The sequence below is a fragment of the Pieris brassicae genome, chromosome 6 (genome assembly GCF_905147105.1).
Source record: "Pieris brassicae chromosome 6, ilPieBrab1.1, whole genome shotgun sequence".
Taxonomy (NCBI): Eukaryota; Metazoa; Arthropoda; class Insecta; order Lepidoptera; family Pieridae; genus Pieris; species Pieris brassicae.
The window spans coordinates 11,735,208-11,756,710 of NC_059670.1; the positions used below are offsets into that span (position 1 = coordinate 11,735,208).

General features: G+C 35.9%; 2 protein-coding genes and 1 long non-coding RNA gene across 5 annotated transcripts; 1 reads left to right on the forward strand and 2 right to left on the reverse strand.

Moving 5' to 3' along the window:
- Positions 1-4,223: 4,223 nt before the first annotated feature.
- On the reverse strand, positions 4,224-7,829 carry LOC123711141 (pyridine nucleotide-disulfide oxidoreductase domain-containing protein 1). 3 transcript variants are annotated; one of them, XM_045663568.1, is made up of 3 exons: positions 7,636-7,828; positions 6,717-7,460; positions 4,224-6,048 (listed from the first exon to the last, which is right to left on the reverse strand). In XM_045663568.1, the coding sequence occupies exon 3, from the start codon at positions 6,022-6,024 to the stop codon at positions 5,047-5,049; it is 978 nt and encodes a 325-aa protein (XP_045519524.1). In that variant the 5' UTR covers positions 6,025-6,048; positions 6,717-7,460; positions 7,636-7,828; the 3' UTR covers positions 4,224-5,046. The 3 variants fall into 3 exon arrangements, with proteins under 3 accessions (XP_045519524.1, XP_045519523.1, XP_045519522.1); XM_045663567.1 differs by having other exon boundaries at positions 6,499-7,460; XM_045663566.1 differs by having other exon boundaries at positions 4,224-7,460; positions 7,636-7,829.
- Positions 7,830-8,800: 971 nt separating this feature from the next.
- On the forward strand, positions 8,801-14,515 carry LOC123711123 (beta-1,3-galactosyltransferase 5-like). The gene is made up of 2 exons (XM_045663537.1): positions 8,801-9,118; positions 12,681-14,515. Exon 2 carries the CDS (start codon positions 12,709-12,711, stop codon positions 13,786-13,788), a length of 1,080 nt encoding a protein of 359 aa, XP_045519493.1. The 5' UTR covers positions 8,801-9,118; positions 12,681-12,708; the 3' UTR covers positions 13,789-14,515.
- A 1,140-nt stretch (positions 14,516-15,655) lies between these two features.
- Positions 15,656-16,252, reverse strand: LOC123711197. Its single transcript, XR_006753913.1, has 3 exons — positions 16,113-16,252; positions 15,922-16,041; positions 15,656-15,819 (listed from the first exon to the last, which is right to left on the reverse strand). It is a non-coding gene; the product is annotated as an uncharacterized LOC123711197 (long non-coding RNA).
- Between the last annotated feature and the right edge of the window lie 5,251 nt (positions 16,253-21,503).

Sequence of the window (21,503 nt, forward strand, 5' to 3'; positions counted from 1 at the left end):
TTCCACTGAATCTATAATTATTGTACCTGCTTGTACCTCCTCGATAGCCGGCTCGTGACGAACCTCTGCCTCGAGCTGACGCTGACGGCTGCTGGTATGCTCCTCTCGCGTAGCTATAGCTGGTGCTCGGACCTCGGCGCGGAAAGGCTCTATTATTACCTCTTTGCCTGTAGTAGTTGCCTCGCCAAACCCTGGAGTTGTTTTTTGTAGAACAATTAGAACTCATATTCAGCACTTCTCCTGTCAAAGTTGATGATGACACTTCTTCATCAATTGCCGCTTGTACCGCGTCTTTTAAATATTCGAAATATTTCTAGCCGCAACGATAGTGCTGAGCCTGCGAATTCTCAAGCCATCTGAAAATCTCTTTATTGCCATCTTTTCGTTTAAGGGTTTTAGCACCTCAAAATTTGACGCTTGAGAAATTGTAAGTTCAGTCATCAATTCCGCAATTTCATCACCAAATTCTTTTATAGTCAAATTGTTTTGTTTTAAATTTTGTAACTTAATTTGAAGGGCTGTCGATCCCTTTTGAGGTAATAGGTGTCTTGCGCATATCCTTTAACAATTCTGATACCAAAGTATATGTCGTATTTAATTTTAATTTTGCTGACTGAGACAACAGACTCTTCAAAACAAAATTAATCAAATTCGCTTTACATTCTTTATTTTCTAGTAAACTGTCATAATATTCAATATTGTCTATAATTTGTTTAATATTCATTTCATCATTTGTCATAATTGGGATAAGGCTTAATGCCACCTTTAAATCAAAAGTACTCATTTTGAAATTTTCCGTCTTTTCACTTTTTTCTGAACTTTCAATAGTACATAACTGCTTAATTTGTTCAAAAATAGATTCTATATTACTAAACGTCTTTTTATATAATTTCACATCCTCCTCTTTTACTTTACTACTCGATATCTCTTTATTTAGTATTGAAAAGTGTTCAAATACTCATTATAAATGATAGAACCTTCACTTAATTTTTTCGCACATATATCCTTTTGTCTTCGCTTAGCTCCTAATTTAACCAAATAAGTTCTTATACTTTTTAAATCATCGAATATAGTGGTTAATATTTCTGCCATAACATTAAATAACTACATTACTAAAATTATTTGAGTAAATATTTTTAATAAACAAACATTATGTTGCTATTTTAAAATATTGCAGTAAATATTTCTTATTACCTATATATTATTATGCATATATTTAATATGTTATATTTATATGCATCACAGTAAAATAATATGCATTAATATAATATTGATTATGCAACCGAGTACACTTCTAAACAAAATAATTACAAAACAATAAAAAATGATCCTAGGAAATAAAGTTCGTACAAATACAGGATACTCACTTTATCTTTTCACTATTTCATTTCCACTTACGCTTTTATAGCTCTTTTCGCACTCACACCATATCAACTTTTTCCGTAGGCACGTTGAAGACCATCCCAGCTGGAGCCCTCCAGGAAAAGGATATGCGTAGGGCACTTCTTATCAACTCCTGTCGCATCCACGACTTATGGCACCTTCTATATGCTTTATACATGTACACCAAAAATACCAAAATTATGCATAGCAGTAAAATAGCCAACAGAATATTCATTTCCTCCCGTTTTGATTGTTGTCCACCCATTTTTTGTAATTATTTGGATAACTTTCCGGAACAAATACGAACGTAACTGCACTTGGAAACAGCACAATGCAAAGCGTTTTATAATGTTTTATTATTCGCACTGCACAAAATTCCATGAAACTCATCTTGACGCGATATTGTTTTTAATACTTGCGCCTTAAACGGTAACCAGATCGGCGCCGGCGCGCTGCAACGCGACACCCCATGGCACGGGTCGCCATGTAAGGTTGGGAAGTGGAGCCGAATGAAACGAACGAAGTCTTGATTAGAACTGCGCGTTTATTAGCAATAATATTGATTAAATATGAATAGTACTATAGGTATAATATGTTATCTCTTACATATTATACCTATTGTATTGTACCACGCAGGGTCTTATACTGGGTTTATACCTAATGCGTTGCTGACTTTTAAAGCTGGTACCAAATCAGGCCACTACCACGACAATATGAATTTTGAAAACTACGAAAAATGGCTCCGAACCCAATTAATGCCCAACCTACAACCCAGTTCCGTCGTGGTAGTCGACAACGCGTCCTATCATAATAAGCAGTGGGATCGCGCACCAACCTCTAATTCTAAAAAAGCTGACATGCAGGCGTGGCTCACTGAAAAAGGTATACAGTACGAGGAAACACATTTGAAACCTCAGTTATACAATTTAATAAAGATCAACAAAGATAAATTTAAAACATTTTCGATTGATCGAATCCTAGCTGAACGAGGTCTTCAGGTACTGAGACTACCACCATACCACCCCGACCTAAATCCGATTGAAATGGCATGGTCGGATATTAAACAATATGTAGGCAGCAAAAATATAAAATGAAGTGTCAGTAAATGTCTAGACCTAATATAAGAAAAGGTTTTACTAATGGGTACATGGGATTAGCAAAAGTTGTGTAAAAAGGTGAAGGATATAGAAGAGCAATATGCAAAGAGTGATAATGTCGTGGATTTGGTAACAGAACAATTCATTATTCATGTCGATGGAGATAGTTCCGAGGATAGCAATATAGATGACGCTAGTGCCGACGAACGAAGCAGTCCTGAGCCCGGGCCCTCAGTAAGCAAAAGGCCTTGTCGCGAGACCATTGAAGGCGTGATACCGTTCTCTGATTCAGATTAATAAAAGATTACAAATTAAATGTTTTTATTTTTCTACATTCCATAAACTTGTTAAAATATCTTAGGTCTTTTTTGGAAATACGTTCTATGTACAGACACTTTTTTACTGTCTTATTATATCTTATAGATAGGTAATATTACTTACATGCGCGACAGTAATCATGCGCAGCTGCTATCCTTCACATTTCGTTCAGCTTAATATCGTTATTTAGGTAATCATTAATCAAAGTGGCATATAATGTATTGCGTGCGCGACAGTACACATGCGCAGCAATCCCCTCCACGTATCGGCCAGCGCTAGACTTACGTGCCGCTGCCTATATAGTGGATTAAGCAGACTATGTGGATGGCATAAATAATTTTTTGGTAAATTACTAACCTAATACTCAAAGACTAATTATATTTTATGAGCATATCTTAAGTATCACAATCATTCTCATATATATCAGAAGTATATAAGTACGAAAGAAACGGCATTTATTAAAATGAATAATTCTTAATAACCACTACATAAGGGATCAAAATAATAAACTATAAAGATTATATTTATAAGAATCTGAAAAAATAAACAACCTTTTGCACAATTATATAGTCAGACTCATTGTCGTCATCAGTAACATAACGTCTCTGAGTTAAACTTCTTTAAAAGTCTGGAAGTTCGCAGATATTAATGAACTGCATAGACTCATAAGACTTTTATAGGTATTATTACTGATTGGAATTCGACCTTTATAAGATATTCCTTCTAAGGTTGTGCCTTCATGACGTGTGGATCATGCGTCATGACGTATTCATCAGATTAAGCATATTTGTTTCGGATTTCATTCTCTTAGTACCCTCAACACAAACTTCTTTTATGCCTGTCCAAGTAACTTTGTTGTTAGCTGTATTTTTTTACTTGACTGAAATATGAGCCGTTGAAGAGGAAGAAACGGTGTCTGCCGCGTCTATATCTGTATCAATATCAATGGATTTTTTCAAAAACTAGCCAATTGATTTTGAAAAAATATACACCACTAGATAAAGTGATAAATGGCGAAATTAAAAATATACAAATCATGAAGACTGTTCAATTATTGAATGAAATATGAGCGATTGAAAAGCAAGAAATCGTCTGCCGCGTCTATATCTATATCTACATATATACATTTTAAATAACTTTTAAACTAGATTTACCTATTGTTTTAGGTTAAGAGACACAAGAAACACAGCCTTTTATACGTTCGAGCAATCAGGACCAACGTCTTACGTCAACGGTAATAATGATGACTGCCTACGTGTCTTCAGGCGTAAGATGCTACAGCTAATGTTCATCCGTCACCAATAATAACAATTGTAAAGTAGGAATATATTAAATGTTTAAATTGTATTATTGTTTTTGTGTGTTCTCTGTATGTGTTTGTATGTGTTTCGTTAGTGTGCTTTTAAAAAAAATTAAATAAATATATAGGAAGGCAATTCTTTATTATGAAGGTTTAGCTGCACTTATTCTTTCCTCAGATCAAAAGTCAGATTCTTTAATATAATTTGGTTTTATGATACAAATCAATGAAACCTTATAAAGAAGCAAGAAAAGACTGACGGAACGAAGAAACGAATTTATAGGAAAACGATAATAATGTTACAGAAGTGGTAGAAAGAATTATATGGATCTCACATCTTTTTACGACAGAACTGACTTGCGAGACTTGGTTTTATAAAAGTATTCTAAAAAATCAAGTAAGTCGTTTCGATTAAAGATGGTTAAATAAGTATAACAAAAGTGTTTGCAAATCCATCTCCGTTAACTATAACAATTATTCACTTAGGTATCATATTTTTTCTTAATTTACTCTTTGAACATGAAATTTAAAGGGTACCTTGGTAAAACAATTTTTTTATATTACAGTACGATTCTTTAATTAATTATGTTAAGTAAATAGTATGTATAAACAACAGTTGTTATCAAACATCAAGCCACTCTTATTTGTTCAAATAGGTTAGAGATGGAATAAGGTAGGTGAGTTACTACCACATATCACACCACTAACATTTCGATACATTATTCATAAATAATAGTTAAGTGAATATTTGATTTGGCCTTCTAAGTCATGTCCTTGCACACAAATTTAAATGTAGGTAAAGATATGTTTTATTAGTTTTAAAATTTAATAATATACCATATAATATAAAAATGACATTTCAATGTTAGTTACATCTTGCCATTTCAAAGTGTCCTGAAAAGTAGCACCAGCACATTTATCTAAAGACAAATTTGAACTTAAATTACTTTAATCAAAATAATCATCAATGTCTATATCAGGATTAAGAATATCATCACCATATGGGGTTAAATCAATTTGATCTAGTATTAAATTTTCACACATTTCTTCAAGGTCTGTTTCACCAATTAAAATAGCACCTTGGAGTTTACCATTTTGTAAAACAAACTTTATATACTCATGACCATGAGTTACTCGGAGTAGAATCTCATATTTTTTATCAAGTCCCTGTCCATTATATTTACCAAGCAACACTACTCGATGACCAAAAAGAGTAGTGCAATGTGTAAATAGCTCGAAACAAAAATCTTGCAAAACATCTTCTTTATTAATTTTGGCATGCATTGCCTTAGCAGCCATAGCCCCCATTTGCCTAGCTTGTGTCCACAGTCGAAGTTGAAACCAATGAGCAGAATGTTCCCATGATGCACTTGCCACATCTCCAGCAGCAAACACATGGGGAATTGATGTCTGTTGCAGTTCATTAACTGCTATGCCTCCATCTTTGCCAAAAACTGGCTCCTCATCCCAAGTAAAGTTGACAGCTGGCTCAACCCCAGTAGCTGAAATAACAAAATCACATTCTATTGCTTTCCCATTTGAAAGTTTGACATAAAGAGGGTATTCTGTGTTTTCTTTTTCTATAACATATTCAACTTCTGATTTGTAAATTATTTCCAATTCCTGTTTCCCCTCACTACTTATAACATTTTCCAACTTTCTATACCAATCAGGTCCCAAAGCAGCAGATTTAAGATTTTTATTTACTGATACCAATTTATCCTCTTCACTGAAAATATGTCTTCTTAAGACAGTATTTTCCTGTTTCTCTTGATAGTTCTTTACAGAATCTTGTAAAAATTCAGCTGCACCTGGATCTACAAATGTTGCTGAAATATATTCATCTCTAACAACCCAGATTTTTTCTATTCCTCTAATAGCATGAATGATTTCAGATGCAATTCCACCATTTCCAACTACTACCATCCTACGTCCATTTCTTAACTTTTCCTGAAAATGTTCAACAGATTCAGTATCTCTTATGCCAATAATTCTGCTAATCTTTTTAGAATCTGATATTAGTTTAGGAATACCCCCAGTACATATGCATATGGCTTCAAAAGTTATTTCTATACCTCCATCAGTATATGCAATTTTATGTGTGGTATCTACATGTCTTAGAGAATCATAAACAATATGAAGATTAGGATGAATTTTTTTCAACGAGCTTGCTTCAGTTTCAGACACATCAAATTTCACTATTGTTTTTGCATAAAAAGTAATATTGCTAACATTTTTGACTAAAGAAGATGCAGTTATAATGATAAGAGTAGCGCCCGGATGTAGTATTGCTAAAGTTTCTACACAAGTTACTCCAGCTATTCCACCTCCAACAATTAAATACTTTGAATTTAATTTAGACATTGAACAAGTTACCAGTGTATGGCACTTTCTACCTACAATGCCATTCTTTTCGAGAGCGATTTTTTATTTTCTTCCAAAAATTTTCTCCGTCCGTCACTACACACTATACACACACATATATGAAGTAAAAAATTTGTTTATAAATTATTTCTTGGTCGTAAAGTGATATATTTAATGGTCTTCGCACTGAATATAAGAATTCCTTAATATTTCATCTATAATGTAGATATTATGATTGTTAAATGTTTACATACTTCACATGTGAGGCTCTTCGCTAGAACTCTAGAAATAATAGTGTTCTATCATCTATGGTGAGGTTACTGACACTGACACCAGATATTATTATATATACTGAAGAAAATATTTTCCGTCTTCAATTATACCACAGACTGAATAATTTATCCTTGCACCCTAGGAAAAATAACTTAATTTATCTAGATGGATTCATGAAATGATGTTGGTGAAAAACATATATGTTTTATATTTGTCGCCGTGGCCGCTTAGAGCCTAACAAACGTGGCACAAGCCTCTGGCGGCGAAATTAATAATCTTTTAACTGTTAACCCCGCATATAGTCTGAATCTTGATATTTTTTCTAAACTTGATTATTTATTTAAAAGTTTGGAGCCTCCAAAGAATGTAGTCTAACAATAAATATAAACAAATCGACAACATTAACTACGTTTTGACATAGTTTTTATTTTCAATTAGCACCAACATTTACTCATTATGTATTTTCAACATTAATCACAAAAATCAGAGCTTTTTTCCAGTCATCAGCAGTCACACTGGCAAAACATTTCCTTTTTAAATTTTCCAATTGGACAGCTGGCATGCCTAGATTCATACTTGACACTTTCATTTTTGACAAGCTCCAAATCAAATCTTTAGCATTGAGATCACAATGATATGCTGGCAATTTGATGACTGTGCATGATGTTTAAGCAGTTTTTCAACTTCGAGCAGGGGAGTGGGTTTATCTTCGTCATTAGACAGACCTTAAAACAAGAAATAATTAATGTTGTTGTTGAAACATAGTTATTCATAGATAATTATGTTTAGATTAGTCTATTGTATTAAGGTGAAACAAACGTAAAAATAATTTAAATATAAACAAGCTTTTTTATTTTATAAAATCAAGGACGAGTATTAAAATATTTGGGTTTTACTTACTTGCAGCTTAATTAAATTTGTCAAAAAATCTTAGTTCATACTTGCTTATCATATGCAGTAAGTAGTAGTAGTAAGCTTCGGATACTGATTTTAATGGGTTTCGACATTTTTCGCACATTGATTACAATGACACCACATCAACAACATCAAGAGGTTATAGTGGAATTTAGCTTTGGCAGACAGCAGTGTGGCCATATGCAGAATTCTAAAAAATGGCGTCCTACGACTCGCTTCTCAGATTCTATTGTCGAGCATAAAAAATAATAAAGCTGATTTTCTTAAACAATTTTTTTGGTAAGGTTAACTTTCACCCAAAATAGTAATCCCTCGTTGCAAGACGTAATTAGTATTTGTTTATTGGCATAGAAGACTTTAAGTCATGTTATTGCAAAAAATGCTACACATAAATATGCTTATGATGTAAAATTATAAAGCCCAAAGTGATTTGCAGCGCTTTAAAAAAAAGTATTGATACACAATATTTTTTTGCGACCATATTACTAAACAAAGCCCATTAGACAATTATATCTCATTACTCATCAAAGCAATAACTTTAAGATATCTGGAAGTTAGAATTCATATTAGGTATTATGGCACAGTAGTGCAAGAATAAGAATATTAGTTAAGCTAAGCTAGTTTTATCTTAGAGGTACTTTTTTGGAAATAAATGTTTTTGCTGTCATGAGTTGTATTTATTTTTAAATGCTGGCCAAAGGCTTACCCCCTTTCCGATTTCCTACTAAGAACAGCATTAAGTTTGTTATAATATATACCTATATATATAGTTGGTCGCGATAACCATTTTCTACTAGTAATCGTAATCAATTGGGAATTATCATCTTCATATCAGCCAAAATAGGTTCCCTTTTAGAGATAGGCCTCCCTAGATTTACACAAAGAACGGCAATTGGGAATAATTGTACCTAATATGGGGAAACTTTTTCTAACGCAGCAACAATGTAAAAAACTATTGCTGTTTTTGTGCCATCTCTTGACCCATCTGTAGGTACTTTACCTCAGGCTTCTCCATAGATGTACTTCCTTAATCCTTCAACAAATCTATCTAAGCAAACTTTGACAGTTACACTACACTTTACAAACTACAAAGTAGACTGATGATTAATCGTTACTTGACGTATGTCAGATATTTACTTTAATTCAACTGTTTGAATCTTTAGTCTCTAATTCCTCGCACCTCTGTGACCTATGTCTGTGACAAGTAGTAGTAGATATATAATTTATGTTTAAAAACGGGGTGGGCCTTTCGCAAGTGGTTGTGTGTAGCTATATTTATTTATAAATTTAATAAAAGTACGAAAACCACTTGTATAGAGTGAACAAAATAAGATATTAAGTGATGTAGATGTATGTTATACATTAGAATAGGCAACCAGATACAAGATTCAAAAGTCACAAGCTTCAAGTGGCCTCTGACCACTTCCTAGTTGCTGTACAAACGTACAAAACCCTCCGTTAAAACATGGTGAGTTTAATTCTTATTATATTACGATACAGGTGTTCCAGTTTTAAGTATATTTACAGATCCCGCCTTAGGTACAAGATTTAAGTTCTATAAAAATATACATTTACTTACGTACAGAAAAATAATTAAATTTTTAACTATACTACGTGAATGTTATGATATATTTAAGATTGTCCCGACAACTGGATATAATTTCGAATCGTCAATGATAATCGCCACGCTTAGTAAATTAAGTGGAAGTGATGATAGAATACAATCAGACAGCTTTGGTTGGTGTAGTATTTGCAATTTCACTTTCATTAATTTCGTTTTTACTTTTGCAATCTGAAGTAATATGTTAATATTCAATTATAAACTTTAATTAAATTATATTTTTAATCACAAAATTTAATGAACTTCTAAATAACGTAATTATTTTAATGTAGTGAGGTATTATTGAAATCTAGAACAAGTTTAATTTCGCTGTATTAACTAACATAACTTTAGCATGCACATATTAAATCGAAAACAATTGTAAGATTAAATTAAATTAAAATTAGTAATGATTGTACTAATTTATCTTGAAAGTAAGTGATAATTTGTTATATATAACAAAGTATATGCGACTATTGTACGATTTTATTTTTATTAATAATTTATCTTTGAAATATTCATATTTAGGTATGTGTAATATGAAAGGCAGGGCTAAGCAATAAGATTTTCATATAAATACTTTTATTGATTAAAATTGTATGTTGTTATTTAAGTTTAAATGCGCTCTGGAACAAGGAGCACCCTTAAAGGGAATTGTGGCAGCGGTTGCATGAAAATTAATGTAATGGCCTTCTAAGCAGTTTCAGTGAGAGAAAATTTTGTTTTATTTGTTTGTATTGGGAAGAAATTAGTGGTGAACCTATATTGTTGCAACAAGTTTTATGCAGAAATCATTTTTTACAACTTAAGAGGCCTATCACCTAATTTAAAACATGTTTCCTTTCTACTAAAGCAAAAAATAAGCATAGTAAAATTACCTGTTTTACTAGTTTTAACTTTAATGAAGGGATGTTATTATTAGTTATTCCACAAATTGTAAAGGCTTATTTATACATAATCAATCAACATTGAAATTATAAAATCTTACTCTTTGGGTCTTAGACACTGATTTTCTCCCAAATTGTACCAGAATCATTAAAATAATTGATCTTAAATCAAATAGTGACATACTGCATAATATGAGTGGATAAGTTTACATGAGTCAGATAGACTCTAGGAGAAGGGGAAGGTCTCTAGAAGGTCTAAAGAAAGATGACTCCTCAATATCATTTGCCACGAAGCTATTAAGCGTGAAGGTTCCTTGGCAACAAGTTCCGAGATATGCATAAAATTGTTCGAAACGTAGTATACATTATCTGTAATATCGCGATATCAAGGAATGACAATTAATGTTATAAGTTTTTTTTTTTGTTTGGTATTGGTTAGTAAAAAACAAATCGATGTGTGAAGGTCCCGTTAGCGTTTTAGAGGGCCTTGACCCGGTGCAAAGCGCGATCAAACACGTTCACCAAAGACGAGCGACAATACAGGGCAATCACCCACTAGATATAACATTTATGCAGAAAATCTGCTTCAGTGTTATATCTCGTGGCTTCATTTTAAAACCAACACCAAACCTATCTTAATCTAACCTATACATTAATTAATCTATCTTTACAAAAGTTATTTGTACTAAATTATCCTAGTACTAGATCATAGTACTAGTGATCAATTGTATTTGCAAAATACAATGGATCACTAGAGACCTAACCAAAAGACTCAGACCGTCTGGCTGCATCACAAAAACTATTATATAGAGGTTGTTGTGATCAAAGCATTACTGTAAACTTGACGCACGATAAAATCATTATTCTTAGGCAAAGGTCGATTGAGTGACCTCGGCAGTCATTAAAGTACGAATGATGCAGGGTATATCGGTATAGGTCACAAGGATTAGAGAATGGTAGAAAAACAACATATCAGTGGAGACAAATTTTCAATGATGAAATTGCTTTCGTCATCAGTCGTCACAACATATCTCAAAAATGTGTAATTTTGCGATTGTAAACTACTAAAACATGTTACTATAACGTTCTCCCTCGCCAGGACAACAACATCGAACAAAGACTAAAATCTTAATTCGAATTGATAACCTTCTTCAGCCTCTGAAGTCTCAACTAGTCTTAACAAATTGAAGTTATTTTTCTTTTAATATTATTGCTTAAAAATAGTTTATTGCCACGAAACAGAAAATGTATGTAAACCCGCAACCGTTTTAGATAACTATTTTTTAAAAATACTTAATAATTAAACAATAAAATCATACTCTTGAAAGTTCTTTATATAGGATGTCCACGATCACATCTCACTAGACCACCACCATTACCACAATTTACACAAATGTATAATTAATTATATTTTACAACACCCCCTTATAATCATGGATATAAAAGGCGATAGATGGATGAAACATGACTTGTACTTGTGTACTTTATTTTATTTTATTTCAAAAGGTACGCTAACGAAACATAGAAACACTACATACAGAGAACACATAACGTACAAAAACAAGATACATGCATGTACATCAACGACAAGTGTGCACAACATTAAGAGGGAAACATTACAATGATTAAGAGAAAATAACTTAAACATTAAAAGTGAAAGAAAATCCAGACCAAAAAATACATTTGTGCAATTTAACATTTTATAACATTTTATATTTCTAAACAATGAAATTGTCACTATTGGTCACGGATCAACAGTGGCTGCAGCATCTTACGTCTGAAGACATTAAATGGATCTGCTTCGCATGTACTCAGAGCGTCGTTCAATGCAGATAGAGATCTGTTTAGAGGAGCATTACAAACCACGTTGGTCCTCACTGCCCGAACGTAAAAAAGGACTGAAGTGTTTCTTGTGTTCCTCTTTAAGAGGAAGTTCACTTGACTCAAAACATTAGGTAAATCTACCAAATTATTTAAGATATTGTAAACAAAAATATATCGATGAGGCGGCGTCTATCGCGGAGTGATTGCAGGTGAAAGAAAGCTAGTCTTTTTTCACACTCGCATTTATAGCTTATGTTATTAATTAAAAGGCATAGATGTTTGCAGAAATGGCGCTTAATTCCTTCGAATCTGTCAACATGGACAGAATATGGAGGGATCCAAACAATACTACCATATATACTATACATATGTATATATATTATATACGCATAGAAAATAAATAATTGTACATTTGTAATTTGAAACACTCGATACGTCGTGCCAGCCTTACTTCCGAGGCTGCGGCTGCATAATCATTACGAAATCATACGATTCTGGGAGGTTCTTTGCTTTGATTTAATTAGTTTTTTTAACAATTATCTTTAAAATATATATTTCCTTTAATATTCCACAATTTACTACAAAATAATTTGTTCACTAGAAAAACGTATTCTAGTTAAAAGGTTATTGGTGCCGGAGCCGTGGCTCTTGTATTTTACGCTTAAAGCCATGTCTACGTCTCACAGAAGTGAGTAATCAGCTCGAGGCGCGTGTTGCAGGTGTAGAGAGCGACGTCATCAGTGCGGCATGTCCGGGTGGGGGACGGGAGCTTCGGGCGCCCTGCGGCGCTCGCCCGCCTTGCTGCTCATGCTGTTCGCGGCGCTGCTGCTGCTTTTGCTGGCCGCGCGTGCACCGCCTGCCCCGCCGGCGCCGCTGCGGCCGCGTCCGCTGCCGCTCGCCGTCGCCCCGCCCGCCGTGCCCGTCAACGTCACGCACCGGGCGCCCGCCAACGGAACGGTGAAGCCGGCGACGCGACCCGCCGACAGAGTGACTCGGGCACCGGGCGCGCCGCTCGTGAGCGACATCTACGAGGCGGGACACGAGCGGCCCCACCCCGAGCTGTGCCCGGCGCTAGGCGCGCACGTCAAGGTGCTCATCATGGTGACGTCGGCACCGGGGCACGCGCGCGCACGTGACGCAATCCGGCTCACGTGGGGTCACTTCGCAGCTCGGCGCGACGTCGCATTTGCGTTCGCGCTCGGTCGACCTCCGTCGGCGCTGCGCCCCGCTCTCGACGCCGAGGACGCGCTCTACGGTGACCTCGTCGTTGGACGTTCCGTCGATTCGTATTCGAACCTCACACTCAAGACGCTGTCGATCCTCGAGTGGGCCGACACGTACTGCCCGCGCGCGCCGCGACTCCTCAAGACCGACGACGACATGTTCATCAACGTGCCGCGGCTGTTGCGCTTCGCTGCGGCGCGCGTCAACGCAACGAACACCATCTGGGGTAAGGTCGTTAAGAAGTCGCTGCCGAAGCGCACGAGCAAGTCGAAGTACTTCGTGCCGGTGGAGCAGTTCGCGGGCGCCGTATTCCCCGAATTCGCGACGGGCCCGGCCTACCTTCTGACGGCGGACGCCGTGCGCACGCTGAGGGCGGCGGCGGCGCGGCGTCCGTACCTACGCCTCGAGGACGTGTTCGTGACGGGCGTGGTCGCCTCGGCGGCGTCCGTGCGCCGCGTGCACGCGCCCGAGTTCCTGAACCGAAAGGCGCCCGCGCACCCGTGTGCGCTGCAACGCGCCCTCTCGCTGCACATGGTGCAGTTCCACGAGCAGTTTGACCTCTGGCGCAAACTGCTCGATGGCAAGACCAAGTGCGCCGGCTAGACTCCCGACGCGACAGTCTCGAACCGATTTCGGGTCACGCACTATTTTTTTATATTATAAACGACGCTCAGCGATTAGTCGATTAAGTTAATTGTCGTCGCATCTCTCTCGACGTTTCCGAAAATCTTAGAAAGCTTAGAAAACGACGGGTCCGACCGTCGACCCCTTATTTTATGTTTCAGGAGAGGGAGGAAATGAACCCTCGAAAAATCTTGGTCTACAGGTGTCGAGGAATCGCTAGGAACAAACAGTATTAAACAGTAAAGTCATACTTAAAGTACTTAAGAGAAGAGTGCTACTGATTAACTTGAGATTATTTTCGTAAAATACGACGATGAGACGAGACAGAGGGAAAGAGAGAGAGATGTAACGGCGTGGCGTCTTGCTCTCGCGCCGTGGCTCTGGCCTCGTGACAGTCCATGCTGTCGAGCGCGTCGAGCGACCGAGCTGCATTAGAGTTGGGCTGGTAACCGACCGACCGTCTAGTACTCAACTATTTACATACTTATAAATATTATTTTAGACAGTATATTCGTTGTGTGCAGAATATAATTTCTTCTTGGAATCAAGTGTTTCACGTCACTCAAACTGTACAACGTTAGGTACGCCCGATCAAAGAAGTACATAGCGAATATGTACCTTGTAGCTACTGTACTGTGCCGCATATACTCTTACTTAAACAAATTATTGTAACGACTCAGATGTAAATATAATTATACATTATATAAAGAAACCTTTGTATTTTCATTCGTACAATCCTCGTTCGTAAGGTTAAAATAATTAAAAGTCTAATTTAAAAAGTATATACTTAGTCTGGCCATAAATACTGTTACAATTGAAAATTAACAAAATATTACATTTGAATTAAGAATCTGTCATTTTATATCGTTGTTCATTGGGTTGTTTAATTCTGGCGCCAATACATTGTACAATATTTTGCGATAGTAAAGAGAACCGAATCGCAGTGAACGCATTACCCAAAGTAGGTATGGAGCCAAATGCAATTTTTAAAACGCTCCATACAAGTATGTATATGCCATATGTAGTAACATATTAGATAGTAAAATGTTTATGTACCGGGCTATTAATAGGTACAACGAGACCATCTCAGTTTTTGGCCGTCCACATAGTATACTCTTACTAATAAACAAGTGTTTTGTTTGTAGGAAGACAATACTTAAACAACGCAGAGGCTAGTTTAATGGTCGTATAAGACAAAAATGGCGTCATTTGATCTGATTACACATTTTTTGACAATTCAGTTCAAAGAAAAATTTTAGGTCGTAGGTATTAGTGTTTATTAAAAATTTATTTGCCTGCAACAATCTGCATTTCTCTGAAAATACGGCTGTCGTGAGTACTGCCTTGCAGTACTCAAAAGTCAACTCGGACAAAGAATTGAAAGTAGAGAGTTCCAAGGACAGCTTCTTGGCGATTCAGGCTTTGCATTGACGCCATATTTATTCACACCAATTTTAAATTCGAGTTTTATACAAAAGGAGGCATACAAACATTCCCATATAAAAACAAGGAATAAAATAGAACGGTATTTTGGTGTTAGGAAACGATTTAGGAGTCTTCTTCATGGCTTTTCAGTATCATTCGAAAATGGCATATGATTGCACTAGCAATCCTCCACAATATTGCTATTGATATCAAAGGAGACCGGGATGTTACGTATGATGACACTGAGAATGCTCCAGAAGAACCAAGTCCAACCCAGGCGCCCCCAGGCAATCAGGCTGGACAAGCTGCTTGAGCTGCTTTTACTTAATTCGTGCGGATAGTTAATAACGTGAAATAAATAGAAAGTTATATTTCATGTAAAACATAAGTACTTATTTAATTATTATTTTAATTGCTGCTCTAACAATTTAAGCCTTAGTAGATAGTCTTGTCTAGCCCATTCGTAAACTGCCACCACTTCTGACACCGGTGTTCACTTATAAATTTTTTGGCATGTACTTTGCTTATTTGCACTGTTGTTTAAGCTCCACTAATGTCCGTTGTCTTACGTTGAGCTCATTGAACCTGAAAGCATTTTTTTTTAATATAACTAGTTTATTACCTAGATTATAAAGTAAATATTCATAATTACTTAATTAAGTGTTTGTAACTGATAGAAAGACTTACTGTTGCAAACCTTACAAACACCGTCTGCCAAGCATGAAATTTCCGTTTATTTGTATTTGTGTCTGCACATTTGTTTTTGATTATATCGACGTAGTCCACCAATATCTCCCTCAACAGCTTCTGTAGCGCAAGAATACAATTAAGTAAAGTCAGTAGGGATATAGATGGGTGGTAAAAAGATAAGAACGCACCAAATATAATGTAATAGTAATATGCACATTGGACAATATCAATAACAAGTATCCATAACATAACTAGACCTATCTTTTTCACAATTTCCCAGTTAGTGGCTCGCACCCTTTTTGCTTAAGTGTCTGTTCTCATTTAATAATTTGAGATGTCGACATCACAAAAAAACACGAAATCAATCAAACAAACACGGTGGGTTGCCAGGGTAACAAAAAAATAAGGGTAGTTTTGTTATACGACACAAGCGATACATTATTTACTTAAAACTGCCGATAAGACGTAAATAGATAGCTTATTCTAAAGTATTAAAGTGAGGAACTCGATCGAAAGCTTTGCTGAGGTCTGTGTAAATTTTGTCAACTTGGAGACCACGATCTAATGCATCACTTATGAATTCAGTATATTTTATTTTAGAAAGAAGGAATAGAAATGGGTCTGTTATTAACCAGCTCTTTTTCTCCCGACTTATAGATAGGTCTTAAGCCTTATAGTAATCACTGGCCATTTTCTTGCATCTTTTACTTAGTAAATTCAGTTCGAACCTGTTGTAATGTAGTAGTATTAGTAATGTAGTCTTATTTTATTCTTCTCTTTCAAAGTTCGGATTAAGGTTCGATCAAACTATGGAGGATAGCGATTTTACACACTAGGTTTGCTTAAAGGGACGTAATTATTCATTATATCTCGTATTTTCAAATATAAAACTTTTACCACCAAGTTGACGTCGTCAATACCAGTGAAAAGTATCTCCCAATCACACTTTGTTAACTCAATAAAGATATTGTCATAGTTAGTTTTACGGAAATTACGCTTAGTCGTGACTATGTTAAAAGGTAATTCAGGATTACTGGCTGGGGCGATTTCAATATCCAAGGGAGCATGTAGTTTATCTATAACGCTAAACACACGATTGACTCACCTCACACGATGGCATATTAGTAAATACAAGATCGAGAATTCTGTTACAATTATTAAGTATAGAATTCTGTTGCTTTAGATCATTAGTATCCATGAAATCCATAAATGGTTGACATGAAGGAGGGATATAAAATTCACTACTAGAATTGCCCCACCGTAACTCTTAAAGTGAATGATGTACAGAGTATTCGAAAATTTTATTGCAATTTGTGGTAAATTAATACACAATAGAAATCGAATCCCATCCAAGTCTATATTATGTTTTTGGTGGATGAGAATACAATTTACTATTCACTACACACAGGTTGAGAATGTAAAACGAAAGACACAAGACTTCGTTGCCTTCGATGGTGATTTGCCGAAGGTGGCGTACTATCGTTTTGTCTTTAGTTCTCACGCCACTACCCAATTTATACCTAGTCCAGCCATAACTTCTGTTACAAATGAAAGTGCATTTTTTAAAAATGAACTACTTAATGTAATATATGTTAAGAAAAACACTTTTTGAACGGAATAAAGATCTTAATCTTTGATCGATAAAATAAATATTATCGATCAAAGACAAACAATCCGCGAAAACAGAGGACACTGTGAGTCATTTTGCAAAAACCCGTCATCTTTTAGTCGATATCAACTTCGGGGCAATAAATACAGATAAAACAACGTTCTCTGCAGCTGTGATACTTTTGACATTTAAACAAAACACCTTTTGTCTTCGGTCACCGTGACCATGCACGCTGAAAAGCACGCGTCACGTCGGGTTTTTTTTTTAAAATTATGTAAATAATTATAAGTTTTAATAATAATACATAGCTTTAATCCGTTCAAAAAGTGTTTTTCTTAATGTGTAAAAGCTATTTTAACAAAAGACACTAATATATGTTATTAAAATCTATACCTACATATTTATTAAAGTCTTAGCGAAAAAAAATAATTCACCTTATTATTTTGCTTATCGTAGAATTCTATCTGTAAATATTTTTGTGTTATTCACCTACGTATCACGACAGAAGGCGTTTTGATCGATCCACTCTCTTTAATTGTACAGATTGATTTAGGGTACGTCCTGTTTATCGATCATAAGCACAAGCACATTTGTAATTTGATAATGAACACTAATGATGGTAATGAAAAATATGTGAAATGGCGCATAATCGAAAGAAGTTTTTAAAATAATATACGTGTACCTAATTCAAAACAATTAAAAGTTGATAAAAAGGCATTTTCATTTGTAAAGAGTTTTGTGGTCCTATTCTTTCGTCATCGCTTCAGGGGATGCCTAAATGGCTAGTGCCGCCATGTTCCTCTAGAATTAAAATAGTGTTACGAAGACGGGTCGACTGCATGTTTCTAGATTTTTCCACTACTTAGAGAACTTTTCAGCAGGCTGTAATATGATTTCTGACCGTTTCAAAGGAGGGTGAATCACATATTAGAAAATTGTAATAATGTTATCCTAGTTTTCAGGAAGCTGAAACCTTTTTTCAGTCGGTTTCAGAACATGTGTAGTAGAGTGGTGCAGTTTTCAGGAGACCCGTTTTCAGGCGTTTTCAGGCCTAGGTATACCCCTTTGATAAAGGTATATTCTAGACCGAACTTTCTAGGTGTGAGACAAGGACGAAATGATACGAGAGAGAGAGAGAAGATCAGAACTTTCTCGAAACTAGACTGAGCTCTCTAGAACGCCGTACGACAAGGAGGGAGCAACGTGCGAAAGAGACAAAGCGTGCGGACGTTCTAGAATTGTGCAATCGCTACTCAGTAGCAAGCCCGCCTAGAAAGTTCTCGAATATTGTTTAGAATTATTCCCAGGGATATATAAGCGAGCCGAAACGCGACTAGTCACCTTTAGTTTGGAATGCGATAACAAGAGAGAAACACCGAAGCGATAAAGTGAATACCAGTGATAAAGTACTGTGTGAAGTGTGCATAAGTGAAGTAATTAGTGACTGTGTTTTTGTGTGTTATAAGTGCATCTCTGCAATTAATTTGTGCCCATAAATTCCTCATTGATTTATCAAGAAATAAACCTTTGAAGAAATCTACGGCATTTTCTATCCGATCCCCTGGCTCGTAACAATAGGATACATATATTAGATATATTATTTATTTAAGTATCAATAAAAGTGAAGCTATCAAGTGAACTTGCAGTAACTTGCATGCCTTTGATATTCTCTGACACAATGACTGTTATTAAAGGGTCGGACGTTTGGTGTGCAGCTTGGAGAAATGGTTCTTATTCCGATATATCATGTATCTGTATGACCATGAGGTCTTTAAATATGAAAAAGAGCATATACAGGCTGTGGCTGTGAGCCTATAAATGAAGCGGTATCCATTAACAATATCATCTATTTACTGCCCACCAAGACATGCACTTAAGTACGACCAGTACAAAACCCTGCTAGAAAGTCTTGGAAATAGATTTGTCTTGGGAGGCGACTTCAATGCAAAACATACCTACTGGGGATCAAGATTAATATCGACCAAAGGAAGAGAACTGTTCAATGTTATGAAAGATTTGAGATGTGATGCAATTTCGACAGGAAGGCCCACATACTGGCCAACAGACAAGAATAAAATACCAGACCTTATAGATTTCTTCATATTTAGAGAAGTATCACCAAATGTTCTCCAATTAGAGGAAGCCTATGATATGAACTCAGATCACTCACCAATCTTACTCACAATTGGCGAAGACCCTATAAAGCGAAAACTGAATCCATCTCTCGTGAACACGCATACGGACTGGGACAGCTTCAAAATTTATCTTGTCAATATGGTAGACCTTAGAGTACCTTTAAAGACTGAGGAACAATTAGATTTAGAAGTCAATAAATTTACAAAGAACATCCAACAAGCTGCTTAGAGTAATACTCCAAAATTTAAGAAAAAAGGTACAAAACAACTACTTCCCAGAAGAGATTAAAAATCTGATAATGACAAAATGAACTCAAAGAAAAAGGTGGCATTCCACAAGATGTCCAGAAGACAAAAAACATCTGAATAACCTCACTAAACAACTGAGGAGAGAGATTAAAATACATAAAGATACTTCAATAAAGAGATACCTAAACCAATTAACTTGTGATGGTTCCACCGACTACTCCATCTGGAAAGCGATAAAAAATATTAAAAAACCTACAACACATATTCCTCCCTTACGAGAGTCTAATGGGAATTGGGCTGCAAGTAACATACAAAAAGTTAAGAGGTTTGCTGATCATCTAGAAAATATATTTCAAATCGATGAAGAAGATTCACTTGACTTCGAAGAAATATCGTCAGAAGAGCTAAACATCCGTCTAGTCACACCAAAAGAAGTTTTAAGTGAAATTAAAAGTCTAACTAAAAAGAAGGCTCCAGGTTTTGATTTAATTACGGGTGAAGTCCTGCAGCATCTCCCCCCTAAAGCCGTAGTTAAAATGACAACCTTAATTAATGCCTCATTTCGACTTCAATATGTTCCCAATATGTGGAAAGTTGCGGAAGTTATAATGATTCCCAAGCCAGGAAAACCTCCGCACGAAGTCACGTCTTACAGGCCAATCTCACTGTTACCTGTTATAGCAAAGGTATTTGAGAAAGTCTTACTCAAACGTCTTAACCCTATTATTGTCAAAAAGCAGCTCATACCAGATTACCAATTCGGTTTTAGAGAAAAACATTCTACCATAGAGCATGTTCATAGCATCACAAATAATATTGAAAAAGCACTAGAAGAACAAAAAGTCTGCTCCACTGTCTTTCTGGATGTAGCTCAGGCATTTGATAAAGTGTGGCATCGAGGACTTGTTCATAAGTTAAGGAAATTACTGCCTCGTCAATTTGCAAATATCTTTGAGTCATATTTAACACAAAGAATGTTTAGGGTACGACAAGAAGATGATTATTCAGAACTAAAAGAAATAAAAGCTGGGGTGCCGCAAGGGAGTGTATTAGGTCCGGTCCTATACCTCTTATACACATGCGATATTCCTGATCTAAAAGATAACGTTATCGCGACCTTTGCCGATGATACTGCTATTATGTCTACGGCGGCTACTGAAAAGGAAGCGGTAGTAAAATTACAAAAAGCCATAAATATTGTTGGCTTGTGGACCAAAAAATGGCGGATAAAACTAAATCAGTCTAAATCAGTTCACATAAACTTTTCCAACAAAACATCAAACTACCTGCCAGTATATATTGATAACGTCAAAGTGCCGTTCCAAAATTCAGTACCTAGGTATGACGCTAGACACCAAACTCCGATGGAAGGTCCATGTTAAAAAGAAACGTGAAGAGTTGGATCTCCGTTACTCTAAATTGTACTGGTTGCTCGGAAGGCATTCCACGTTATCAGTACAAAATAAATTACTGATTTTATTAAATTTAAATACTGATGAATTATTGATCTACAAACAAGTCCTGACACCTGTATGGACTTATGGTTGCCAGCTGTAGGGCTGTACCAGTAATAGTAATATCGAAGT